Genomic DNA, 12,665 nt, shown 5'->3' on the forward strand with positions numbered 1-12,665 from the left:
TCCTGACATAATATCTCTGTTCTCTACTGACTCCTAAAACTATCTGTAGCTGCAACCTTCATTCTTCAAAGTCGCACTGTTTTCTGGTGGAAGCACCTTTAAGAGTTTTTGCACCTTTCACATCATTGATCTATTTGACCACTGAATGTACATGTCCTTGTTACTGTACCAGAATGTATTTCTAAGAAGGGACTGCACCCACCTTGAAGGCAGCACATACCTAGCAAGGCATCTATCTCCAGATGGATGGACCGGTCCTTCTCACTAAGAGAGAATTCTCACCCTGTGTTGATTTAAACGGTTTTACTGTTTTAGAGAAAATGCAAGTGTTTGGGAAGTATTGAGCATACGACTGGATAAGTCTTGGATTATACTGCTTGAGTTAAAACGCGTCGCCACATTTAATTCCGTTCCTCAAGACGTTTCTCCTTTTTCTTGATACTGTGTTAAATTTAAGCTATCTATTTCTTGCTCGATGACCTCGCTAACAAGCCCGCCTGCATTATCAAATCTACTCACGACAACTTAATCTGGCTCCTGTTACACAGACTGCAGAGTGTCTGTCTAAAGGAGCTCTGCTTTCTGGTTTCTCCTCAGATATTTTCCAACTCAGAACCCCTTGTGAGAGCAGTCAGGCGGTAAGAACGGAGACTCTACAGCTGAATGGTTGCTTTGGATCATATTAGCTCTGCAATTTAACCACGACAGGATTAGGAATTCAAACTTTTTGTACCAATGGGATAGATGATTATTTATTCTATTTTATTAATAGAATCTCTGGGAAATAATGTGACATGTAATTAAGCGTGGAGCCTCCCAGACAGAAAGAAAGTAAGCTTTCCTCGCCCCGAACGCCCCTGAAGGAAATGCTTTTTCTAGTCTTTATTAGTTGGAATGCTTTAGACAAACAAAGGGGTTGGGGGGGAGGGATGTGGAGACAGAGTCAAGGTGGGATGAACAGGTGTTCTGGACTTAAGTACTTAAGTGCACCGGAAGTAGTTGATTGTTTTTAAAATTTTATTTATCCTCCTGGATATGTTTTGTGACTTTTGTCACTTGTTTCCTTGTTAGTCTTTTATTTATTTCCCTATGAAATTAAATCTGCTTTTCACAAGCCTTTTTCTGATGGGCCCTCTTTTTGGTTTAGCCGAAAAGGGCAACAGTGTGGAATTAACTCACTGGGAGTGGGATATAGAAGTTTCTGCTATCAAATACAGTTAAAGGACCAGTTGTCAAAGAAAAGTGTATGAAATCAACTCGCCTTCAAATACCTTTTAGTGTCCTACACCTTTAAAGTTTGATAAAACCTGCAGTTTCTTCCCATTCTGTATTATATTAATAAGACAATACAGAACACGCTTACCGCTGGGATGGAGAGTTACATACTCCCTCAGGACATGTGGCAGTCATCCGGCGTGTGGAGGCCTGCAGGTGTGTGGGTCTGATCTATAATAAGACGGAGCTGTGAGGCATTTCAAATCTTCATCTCCTCCTCCCCTACCATTCCTCCATTCCTCCTCTCTTCAGGGAGTGCCACCTCGACCACCTGCTGCCGTCCGTCCGTCTGTCCCACGGAGCTTCAGTTTAAAGCTGCTGTCAGGTGCTCAAGTCGAACTCTAGCTCATAATCCTATTTTTACTTGAATTTAAATATTCTCTTTTTCTCCAGAGGACCTTGAACTCGAGAAACTTTCCATTTTGATGTTAAAAAACATGTTTTTTAACTGAAAAATACTACTACTGATGACTAAAGATGTAGGTTTTTGTGGATGCAGAATGTACAGACAACGTGGTCATCCATTACCGTCACTGTTGAGTTTACTGTAGGTTAATGAACCACAGCAGGAATGACTGCTCATTTGCACCTGTTGTTGCTGCACTGATTCCATGCCTGTCACTCAGCACAAAAATAATTATTGGAACGCCTGGATCTCAATCTCAGCTCGCTGAACATCTATGTTTGACGAGTATGTGATCTGAACTCACTTTGCTAGTTAAACAAAATATGACCGAATATCTGAACTATAAGATTTACTGTTTAAAATGAGAGGAATTATCTGAATAAGATCTTGTTGTTATTCGGTGTGGCTATGCGAGGAGGCAAGGAAGGAAAGGAAGGGAGGAAAGGAAGGAAGGAAGGAACAAAGGAAGGAAGGGAGGGAGAAAGGGAAAGAAAAAGGAAGGAAGGAAAGGAAGTGAGGAAGGAAGGGAGGAAAGGGAGGAACGAAGGAAGGAAGGGAGGAAGGAAGGAAGCCAGACAAGGAGGCAAGGAAGGGAGGGAGGAATGAAGGGATGAAGTAAAGGAAGCCGAACAAGGAGGCAAGGGGGGGAGTGGGGGGCGGGGGGGGAAGGAAGGAAGGAAGGAACTACGGAAGCGAGGAAAGGAAGGAACAAAGGGAGGAAGGGAGGAAAGGGAGGGAGAAAGGAAGGGAAGGAAGGAAGGGAAGGAAGGGAGGAAACTATACTATTTTGGTGATTTGACGTTTTTATTTATAGGGCTTTAAATGGTTTTGTAGAAAATCCACTCCCAGTGTTAAGATCTCGTCTACCCTTCACCCTGGTTTCTCCCTCTCTCTCTTTTAATTTCTCTTTCTATCTCTTTTTCTCTCTTCTGTCTGACTTTTTCCCTCTCTCTGGTTTCTTGGATTGTGATTCATATCTTTGATTATTTAGATAATAGAGTTTTGATTCAGCTTCAAACTTCAGATTTTAGCATAACCATAACGCATTTTCTGAAGGAAATGCTTTTTCTAGTCTTTATTAGTTGGAATGCTTTAGACAAACAAAGGGGTTGGGGGGGAGGGATGTGGAGACAGAGTCAAGGTGGGATGAACAGGTGATCTGGACTTAAGTACTTAAGTGCACCGGAAGTAAGCTGCGTTCGGGGCGTGGTCATTGTCCCAAACTAAGTTCTGTAAAACTACATTATCAGCGTGTTCGGCTTAGTCTTTCCTCTCTATTGATGATACTATTTTGGTGATTTGATCAGGTTTTTTTTGACAGGGTTTTAAATGGTTTTGTAGAAAATCGTCTACCCTTCACCCTGGTTTCTCCCTCTCTCTGTTTTAATTTCTATTTCTCCCTCTGTCTCTCAATTGATTTCTCTGTCTCTCTCTTTTTCTCTCTTCTGTCTGACTTTTTCCATCTCTCTCATTTCTTGGATTATTTAGATAATAGAGTTTTGCTTCCATCTTTTACTGTTTACTGTTATTCCACTACAAGGATTGTCAGCAATTCAGGTCAATATTTTTCTCCTTCGACGCATATCTAAACCCAAAAACACATTTAAGGACACGTAAATGTTCACAAAAGCCTTGAGCCTCTCCTAATGTTCGACACTTTTGCGATCAGAGCTATGGTTTTCTGTGACATTCCACATTTTGACAGCTTCTTTTTCATGAAATACCCAGCTTAGTCAGGGACACACAGCTGCTTCAAATAAGCTAATCAGGGCAGATTTACCAACACCATGGCAACCAGTGGTACACATAGAGGCAGTGTATGGCTCTGTCGCCCGCCCCCGTGCACTCTCTGTGTCACACACACACACAGGCAGGCAGGAGCAAACTGAACAAAGGAAGGAAGGCAAGGAGGCAATGAAGGAAGGAAAGGAAACAAGGATAGGAAGGATAGAAGCCAGCAAATTAAGGAAGGAAGGATGGAAAAAAAGAAGGAAAGGAAGGAAACCAGGAAAGGAGGCAATGAAGGACAGAAGGGAGGAAAGGAAAGAAGAAAAGGAAGAAAGGAAGCCAATAAAGGAGGCAAGGAAGGAAGGAAAGGAAATATATATATATATATATATAATATACATGTATACAAACACCTCTCGGTAGTAGCCACACCATCTAAATTTCTTGCAAAATGTTCTAGTTATGCATAGAGCCTAATATCACAACAGAGGGCTTTCCAATCTGTACAAATACGACACTGTTCTTTTGACTCTTCAATAAGGAGGAATATACCCAAACAAAACTTTAACAGGGAAAGAAATGTAAAAAACCTCAGGGAGAGCAGCTGAAGGGGGATTCCTCTCCAAGTATGGACAGACGTGCAGTAGATGTGTGCCGTGAGTACCACTGGTTTCCTTTGGGCACTTTGGATGTTTTCGGCTCGGGTAGCCGGTGCGGAGGCATGACCAAGACTGTGGAAAGAATCTAGAGCCCACTGTCCCAGAAGCTTCAGAGTTGACGACCGATGTCACGACAACAGATGCTTCAGGTCCACATGCACAAGCCCGCCATGAACAGACCTCCTCAGGAATGCTACTGGAGCTTATTTACTGTCAGATGATACAGCCCGCTTCATGTCAGCAGAAATCCCTAACCCAACCCCTAACCCTAACCCAGCATTTACCGCAGACTGTATGTGTCGAATGTCCAACGAAACAAAACATATTTAAAGTGTGAAAGATGTAAAAAGTCTGCAGGAGAAGTGGAACACGTCCAGAACCTTTTTTCCATTCTATTATCCAAACCGTTTATCCTATTCAGGGTCGTGGGGTGCTGGATCCCAGCTGACATTGGGCGAAGGCGGGTTCACCCTGGACAGGTCACCAGACTACCGCAGGGCACATATAGAGACCGAGAACCATTCACACTCACATTCACACCTACGGGCCATTTAGAGTCCAATTAACCAAAGCTGCATGTCTTTGGACTGTGGGAGGAAGCCGGAGAACCCGGAGGGAATCACAGAGAGAACATGCATCTCCGCACAGAAGGACCGGGTACCAAACCCGGGCCCCTCTTGCTGTGAGGTGACAGTGCTAGTCACTCCACCACCGTGCAGCCCCTGTATTTATAAAAAAATATATATTTAATTGAATTACTTTTAAAAGTCTAACAATCACTCTGTTTACTGAGATATTCAGAGATCCTCATAGTTTCCAAAAAATGTTCTACATTTTAACTTATTGGACAGGTCTTGGTTTAATCGAATTCAATGAATTAATTGAATTGAGTCAGTTAAATTAATTCAGCCGGTTCCAAATTGTTTGTTGTTACTTTTCTGTTTCAGACTCTGACAGAGACCAAGAGGACAGCCATGTTTTTAGCCAGACCAGAGATCAAGCCGTAAGTACACAAAGACGTGCCTCCGCTCATGCAAATACCCGACCACGCTACTGTCGTTCTTCTGCCACAACAATAAAGTCTCCATCAGTATCCAACGGAGAAGGAGATGCTAAATGTTTTATTTCTGTGTTCTCAATCCCATTTTAAAAGCGTCATCTGTCCTCCACACAGTCGTAACACGCTGCACTTTCTGGATGTGGAGACGACATTTTTAACTCAGTGGAGATTCTTTTATTGGACTCCGTTTTGATGACTGCAATGAGGGGTCGACATTTGTTTTTATAATTTACTTTACCGTCGTTGCTAATGTTTAAAATGTAGTGCGTGTGTGTGTGTGTGTGTGTGTGTGTGTGTGTGTGTGTGTGTGTGTGTGCGTGCGTGCGTGCGTGCGTGCATGTGTGTGTTTGCAGATTTTCACAGTGAGTGTGTAACTGTCAAAATGGTTTATTAAAAAATTTATATTTGGTTGTCGATAATGAATCCTAATGAGTCTTTCTTGAAAAGCATTGAAAGGAATAATAACAGCAGTTATTATTTTAAGGAGTTTAGCTCACAATCTGCTTTGGAGAACGCGGCCTGACAACAGGTGAAGCGCTAAACAGGATGTTTTTAACAGATTAACCATGCAAGGGTTTAAGAAGCATTGGAGGAAGGAGATGTGGGAGGCTGGGACAAGGCGTGTTTCCTCTAGAGAGGAGGTAAGAGGTAAAGAAAAGGGAAGGGGGCGGAAACCAGCAGAGAAACTGTGGAAAACATAAACATTACAAATAAAAACACAAAATGGTAGTAAAGCTTCTGGAGAATCGATGTTATTATATAGATTAAATAAAATAAAGGAGATAAATAATTATCCCCCAGTCTCCCAGTGAGAGAAATGTGTCCCAAATCATGAAGTAACCCAAAAGGATAGAAGAAGAATAAAAAACAGAATTACATTCAAACAGCTGGGGAGACTTGAGCTGCGGTTGCTTCACGCCCCCGGGTCCGCGTGTGCTTCAGATTCCCCCCAGAAGCCCCAATGGAGGCACAGATGTTCTTGTTAGTTAAAGTTAAAGGGTAAAACCCCAACGGGAAAAAACATGCTGCTGCGTAAATGTTTCAAAGTGACCTAACACCATCTTCTGCTGTGTGGGGCAGGTGAAAGAGAAGAGGCGGTCGCCCCCCTCCAACAGATCCCCCTCCGCCCAACAACGCAACCCTCACCACAGCGGCTCTGCAGACGAACAGGAGAGCCCTGAGAGAGTGGTGAGACACACACACACACACACACACACACACACACACACACACACACACACACACACACACACACACACACACACACACACACACACACACACACACACACACACACACACACACAAGGGAACCCATTTACACATGCATGGGTGGTTCATGTGCCCATAAAGGTGTGATGATATATGTCTCACGATGAAAAAGCTATAAAATGAAATTCCAAGGCACGTGGTGCTGAAGGATTTTCAAGTCTTGTAACTGGAAGAATTACTTGGTTGTGTGTACAACCAAGTAAATGAACATGCAGTACCATGGGGGAAATGCATGAAAAAATGTGGTCAAGTCATAAAAATAACTGTTGTCCCTTTTGAAAGAATAATTTGTCATTCTGGGGAAATACTCCTATTAGACTTCAGACCATTGCACAGCAAGTTACACACACACACAGCGTCAGACGTGTTTTATTATTCTCTCTGTTGCGCAGATTTGCAATACAATGTATAGCACTACTAGCAAACGGGCGGAATGAATGACTGAGATTGGCGAGAAGCAGGGGCGTGATTAGGCCTGATTTGGCATTATTGACCTTTTTTTTTTTTTTTTTGGTGATTATATTAAACTATTGTTTCTCACATGGACAAGTTATTTATATCTCTAACATGCTACATATGTGCGTGCATTCTGGTTTGTATGTTTTCTCCCCTTCAAATTACAATCCAATAGCCCATCATCATACTTAACGATATATAATTCCCGGGCACTAGGACCTTGGAGAGGCTGCTGCGCTGACACTCTCACTCTGCCAAGTGACGTCTCTCAACGACAGACAGGAGTTTAGCTCAAAGTAAATGATGCACGGAGTGACCTGTAAGTCCAAGTAGTTACAGAATGTGTCTGTCTGTAGTTGTTAACGAGTGTTACCTGCTTACATTCAGGTTTACCTGTAAGTCCAGGTAGTTACAAAATGTGTCTGTCTGTAGTTAACGAGTGTTACCTGCTTACATTCAGGTTTACCTGTAAGTCCAGGTAGTTACAAAATGTGTTTGTCTGTAGTTAACAAGTGTTACCTGCTTACATTCAGGTTTACCTGTAAGTCCAGGTAGTTACAGAATGTGGCTGTCGGTAGTTGTTAACGAGTGTTACCTGCTTACATTCAGGTTTACTTGAGGCAAAGGAAAGGGAAGTTAGAAACTGTCTCCAGTGAGCGAGTGTGAACGAGCAAACTCGAAATACAATAAATAACTATCGACATCTCTCTATTCTTTGCATTAATATATATTATTATAATATTTTTTTTTCCTCTGTCTCTTGTGTTATCATATACTGAATGAAGCAAAACTACTGAGCAAAATCACTCTTTCTGATTGAACCACTCTATGAACTGTCAGAAACAATGGATATCCGGGGCCCCAAGAAAAATGTGCCTTCCTTCCCACCAGCAAGCCATTTCGAAGTCGGCAGCAAAGTCGGATCTGGGTTTGTCCGCGGCGGGCTGGTCTCTGCTGGAGCCTGATCTGAAGGAGTTTCTGCATGAACCAGCATTCGGAGTAACATCATGAACCCAGCAGCCACCAAGCGGGCCCATACAATTAGTATCACAATAGTCCAGGCGGGATCTGCTGAGGTCATTGTCCTGCACATAAACAACCTCTCATTTCTCCGAGCTCAGCACAGATGCCAGTCGCAGCCCTTTCATGGTGCAGCAGGTGACCGACCGCCAGCTGCTGGACGAAAAGTCAACAACAAAAAGCATCTGAATGTGACAGATCGGAAACTAGCTGCAGGTGTCGGTGGAAACACTCCGACCCGCTTTCACCAACTAAAAAGTAGTACGTTAGCACTTGTGAAGCAAAACTGGTGTCCAACAAAAACACCAGTGTAGCTAACAGGCATGTTGAAACAACATAAAGTGAAATGTAGAACAATGGAGAAGAATTCCTGTTGACTTAATACACCACCCTTGTTCCTGACAATATTCATTATGGGGTTACATGAATGTATGAATACCTGAACTTTTTCTGTGAGTTGAATATTGTGGACATTTTAATACATTAAGTATGTTTAATTAATTTAAAGATCTCTGAATATTTGCTTCACCTCGCTGTCAATGTACTTTTTAATTAAATTAAGGATGATAACAAACTTGCAAATTGTCGCTCAAATTGCACTACAAAATAAAAACTGTTCAAATATTAAAATACATTTTAATATCACCAACCTAAAATAATAAACTCTTTAACGTAAAAAACATTAGCATTTTAATAATTGTATCCCTTTAAGATTGCCCGGTAAGGTATATATTAAAGAAATGAGGGTGGAGTTCTAATCGAGGTAAAAGCATAAACCCAAATCAATATGGGTGACAACGCTTTTTCAACCAGAGTTTGGTTGTTTCTGTGTTGTTCTTTTGGCTTCTCGACGTCCACTCACACTGCACATCATCTCACCCATGTGTCTGTGTTGTCTGCAGGTGCAGAAGGAGAAGCTCCATGCAGAGCTGAAGCAGGTGTTGAGTCAGAAGAGAAGTCATCTGAGAGAGTCCACCTGCCAACTGGCCCAACCAGAGATGGACTCCGAGCCTACAGACGAGCAGACAGTAAGCAGCAGTCGGATGAACACTATTATATAAGGAGGAAGTATTGATTATGTTAGTTGGTATCGGTGGTTGATCAGCAACCAAAGCTTTAACTTAATTATAGCTTTAACTGCCAGTACCCCAAGTCACCACTGGTTGATAAAGGTTAGTTTCCTTCTATGGATCGAGTTGTTTCCTCCGCTCAGTCATTGGAAAACTGGAAGTAATCCAAGAATAGAGTGACCTTTCCTCCATGACAGCTTAATGGATCAAATGGATCCAGAAGTAAAGTGTGAAAGGACAAATAGCTCCACAGTAACTTCTGCACTCACTCAAGCAAGCAAAGTGACATATAAAACACAGCCGAAGCCCTTCGTGAATCAAATCTTTCTCAGAAAAGAAAAAGAATGAAATACAAGACAGAAGAACATTCAGTTTGTTTTGATAGGTTGATTATTTTTATGGACTTTAGAGTCCGCATAATCGTGCGTTTTCAATTATTATTTCCTTATATTTCAGACAAATAGTGTAAATCATCAGTGTCCCTGGCAATTCGGATCAGGCACTCTCACTTTGAGATGCAACAAAAACATTGACTTTATACTAATACTTTATACTTATGAATACTTATATTGAATTGTCTAGTCACTCTTGTCCTTACTTGATAAAACAATTAAATTGAATACATAATATATTTTGTCACTCAGGGCTTAATCTTTAAGTATCAAGTATGAATCTAAACGATCCGCAACAACTACGGCAGACTGAGATCAGTCTCACCACAGATTAATGTCTGACCAAAACAACATGGTCTCTTGGGCCTGATTTTGTTAAAAGTTGATTACAAGTTGGATGTGTGTCTGTCAGTGTGTGGAGGAAGCCTCTCAATCCATGGAAATCGTGGTGGAGACGGAGGCGGAGGCCGGTGCCAGCGGCTACAGTGTGACCGGTGGAGGACAGCAAGGGATCTTTGTGAAGGACGTCCTCAGAGACTCGCCAGCCGCCAAGCATCTCAGTCTACAGGAAGGTACCTGCGGTCACAGCTGACTCATTTTAGGCACCTTTAATTGTTGGAAACATACTTTTTTTAGACTATAAAAAAGACGACAAACAATGGAGCTCAAGTGAACACACCTGTATTTCATTGACAATGATTAAATCTGATTACATATCTCCCAATTAGCCTGAATGAGTAATTTATTATATGTATATATACTTATTTGAATAAGAAATGCAACACATTCGCATTAGCATAATCATATAATATTTCTAAATTATTAGTGTGCCCCATTGTTATTAGATGTTTTTTTGCTGTTTCATGATTGTTCTATGCTTTATTCAGGTGAATCTTTGTGGGTGTTAAAAAGGCTTACCATGTACACATGATTTCAAAAAGATTATAGACTTATATAATCTTCCTTCAACTGGAGCGACCCGGTGCTCTCACCTGATCCGGTCTTTCAGCAATGAGACCGTTGTTACTTAACTAAGTAGGTATGTTGCCTAAACCTAACCAAGTATTTCACCATAGTTTCCTAAGGGTAACTAAGTTGTGCCTTAGTCTGAGGGTATGTTGTTAAAAATGACCGAACATATTGAACCTGAAAGATCTGCTGTAAATTACGTCCATATAATTAATGTGAAAGAAGTAGGGACAAGACAGCAGCATGTATTCAAGAGCAGATATTCTTAACCTTTTAAACCCCAACCTATTTTCTAGGTTTCTGCTCGAAATAACATACCCAAACTAAAAAGGGTGTAGCTCTGCAACCACAAAGGCTATTTGAATAATGTTGGTGTTATAATAAAGGAAAACCATGTGTGCTTTTGTTCAGATGTGTAGATATTATTATATTTGTTACTGGTTAAGAGTAAAGAAAGATGAAAGACAGCAAAAGTTGAATTTCCAGGTTCGGCTAGAAAAAAAAAAAGCACTTTCAGGATGATTATCTTTTGGAAGGATGCACAGAAACAGCAGAGATCATAGCACACTATGTGAACAGTCTCTCTGCAAAGTTTGACTTTAAAAAAGTAAAGCAGAACAAAGTTAGAGAGGTTTTAGTACAGATTAATTAGGCGAAATGGGCATTTGGGAAATTTGAATTTTCTCATGTACCAAACCATATATTTCACTTGTATATTACTTATGGTGTTCAATACATCCAAATATAGCAGTCTTTGTTGACTAGAAGAAGAAAAAATATTTATTTTTTTAAAAAGCCAAAGATAAGCAACATTTGTGACTGTAAGCGCTAAAGCGATTCATGTTGCTGTGTTCTTTGGCTCATATCTCGAAGATGCTTTGGTGCAGAAGGATTTGGAAAATATATTTAGAATCTGTGTCCTTTTGCTTTTTGCTATCTGGCTTTTTCTGATAGCACCGAGCTACGGGTTGCTAGTTCCGGAAACATGCTGAGTGGGCTGACTCCTGACAAAACGATGATTATGATATTTTCATAATTCCTTCAGTTGGTGTTTGAGTTGTGTGGAAATGTGTGGATTCTTGTAGCTCAAGTTCTCTTGCTTAATTTGTTGTATAACATCAATATATTTGCTCATGTTTATTGTAAGGTTTTACACAGTCTAACTATAAGAAGTACAGTACTTGAATACAAGTTACTTTCCACCACTGGTACTTGTTTTTAAGAATGTATTTAATTTGTGCAGTTTTTGGCTACTCTACTCATCACTGGATGCAGGACACTGCCGCACCACCAGTCCCTTATACGTGGAGGATATCAAGTTACTGTACATCAGATTGAGTTTAGAATTTGGATTTTTGATCCCAAAACCCAGTTCCATAAATAACTTTGAAAGGTCTTAACACTGGACCTAGAAACGTATACTGCTCTCTGTGTGAAGGTGACCAGCTGCTGAGTGCCAAGGTCTACTTTGACAATGTGAAGTATGAAGATGCTCTGAAGATCCTTCAGTGTGCGGAGCCGTATAAGGTCAGCTTCCAGCTGAGGAGGACCATCCCTGAAGCAGAGGTTGACTTGCGGCCTCAAGTTCCCAGTGTGGAGGTCAAAGGTCCCAAAGCCAAGATAGCCAAAATGGTAATCAAATATATTCTGCATGCTGTCTCTCAACTGAATTGTGCTGTTTTAAATTAAGTAGAATTTTCAATTTGTTATAATCTGGCTAAAATTGTAACGTAACTTCTTCCATTGCTTATAAATATATATAAACATCCAATCATGTCTAATTGTTTAGAACCTCAAATTAGATTTAAAACATGCAGTTTCCAAATCCTTTCATATAACATTGATCAACCTAGAGACAGCACCTCAGCAAATAGTACACTACTCAATCTTGTCATTTGTGTGTGTTTCAGAGTGTGAAGGGCAGCAAGCCCTTCAAGACCAAGAAGAAGAGAGGTGGTCGTTTTGGTCTGAAGAGGCTGAAGGAGAAGCGCAAGGAGGAGCTGGTGATAGAGGGAACGCCCCCCAGGCTGGAGAAGAGTGATGTCGACGTGGAGTTTTCTCTCCCCAAATTCAAACAGAGGAAAAGCACAAAGGTCCAAGCAGAAGCAGAAGGAGCAGGAGAAGGAGCAGGAGAAGGAGAAGGAGAAGCTGCCGTGGGGAAGGCAAAGAGGATCAGGTTGGCCTTGTTTGTGTCCTTTCTGTTTTTACTTTTCACGTTGAAATATTACTGCTAAGCAACATTTGAAGAGGTATGTCGAGCAACAATATGATGGTAAAGTATACTGTAATGCAATACTATTAGTACCTGGATTTCGAAGATACATTATCTGAAAAGGTTTTTTTTCTTTTATAAAGAATT

General features: G+C 41.1%; 1 protein-coding gene across 4 annotated transcripts in view; it reads left to right on the plus strand.

Moving 5' to 3' along the window:
- Positions 1 to 1,558: 1,558 nt before the first annotated feature.
- The window catches only part of prx (periaxin), a 28,050-nt gene continuing 16,943 nt past the window's right edge, over positions 1,559 to 12,665 (plus strand). For 3 of the 4 annotated variants that reach the window (XM_034547772.1, XM_034547770.1, XM_034547768.1), the window contains exons 1-4: positions 8,783 to 8,903; positions 9,750 to 9,909; positions 11,745 to 11,938; positions 12,217 to 12,482. In XM_034547772.1, the coding sequence (XP_034403663.1) occupies positions 8,874 to 8,903; positions 9,750 to 9,909; positions 11,745 to 11,938; positions 12,217 to 12,482 (650 nt within the window). In that variant the 5' untranslated portion in view covers positions 8,783 to 8,873. Of the gene's footprint in view, positions 1,601 to 5,015; positions 5,072 to 6,208; positions 6,317 to 8,777; positions 8,904 to 9,749; positions 9,910 to 11,744; positions 11,939 to 12,216; positions 12,483 to 12,665 lie in introns of those variants that run through there. The other variant, XM_034547769.1, reaches the window with a different exon arrangement.

This window comes from Cyclopterus lumpus, chromosome 13, assembly GCF_009769545.1.
Source record: "Cyclopterus lumpus isolate fCycLum1 chromosome 13, fCycLum1.pri, whole genome shotgun sequence".
Taxonomy (NCBI): Eukaryota; Metazoa; Chordata; class Actinopteri; order Perciformes; family Cyclopteridae; genus Cyclopterus; species Cyclopterus lumpus.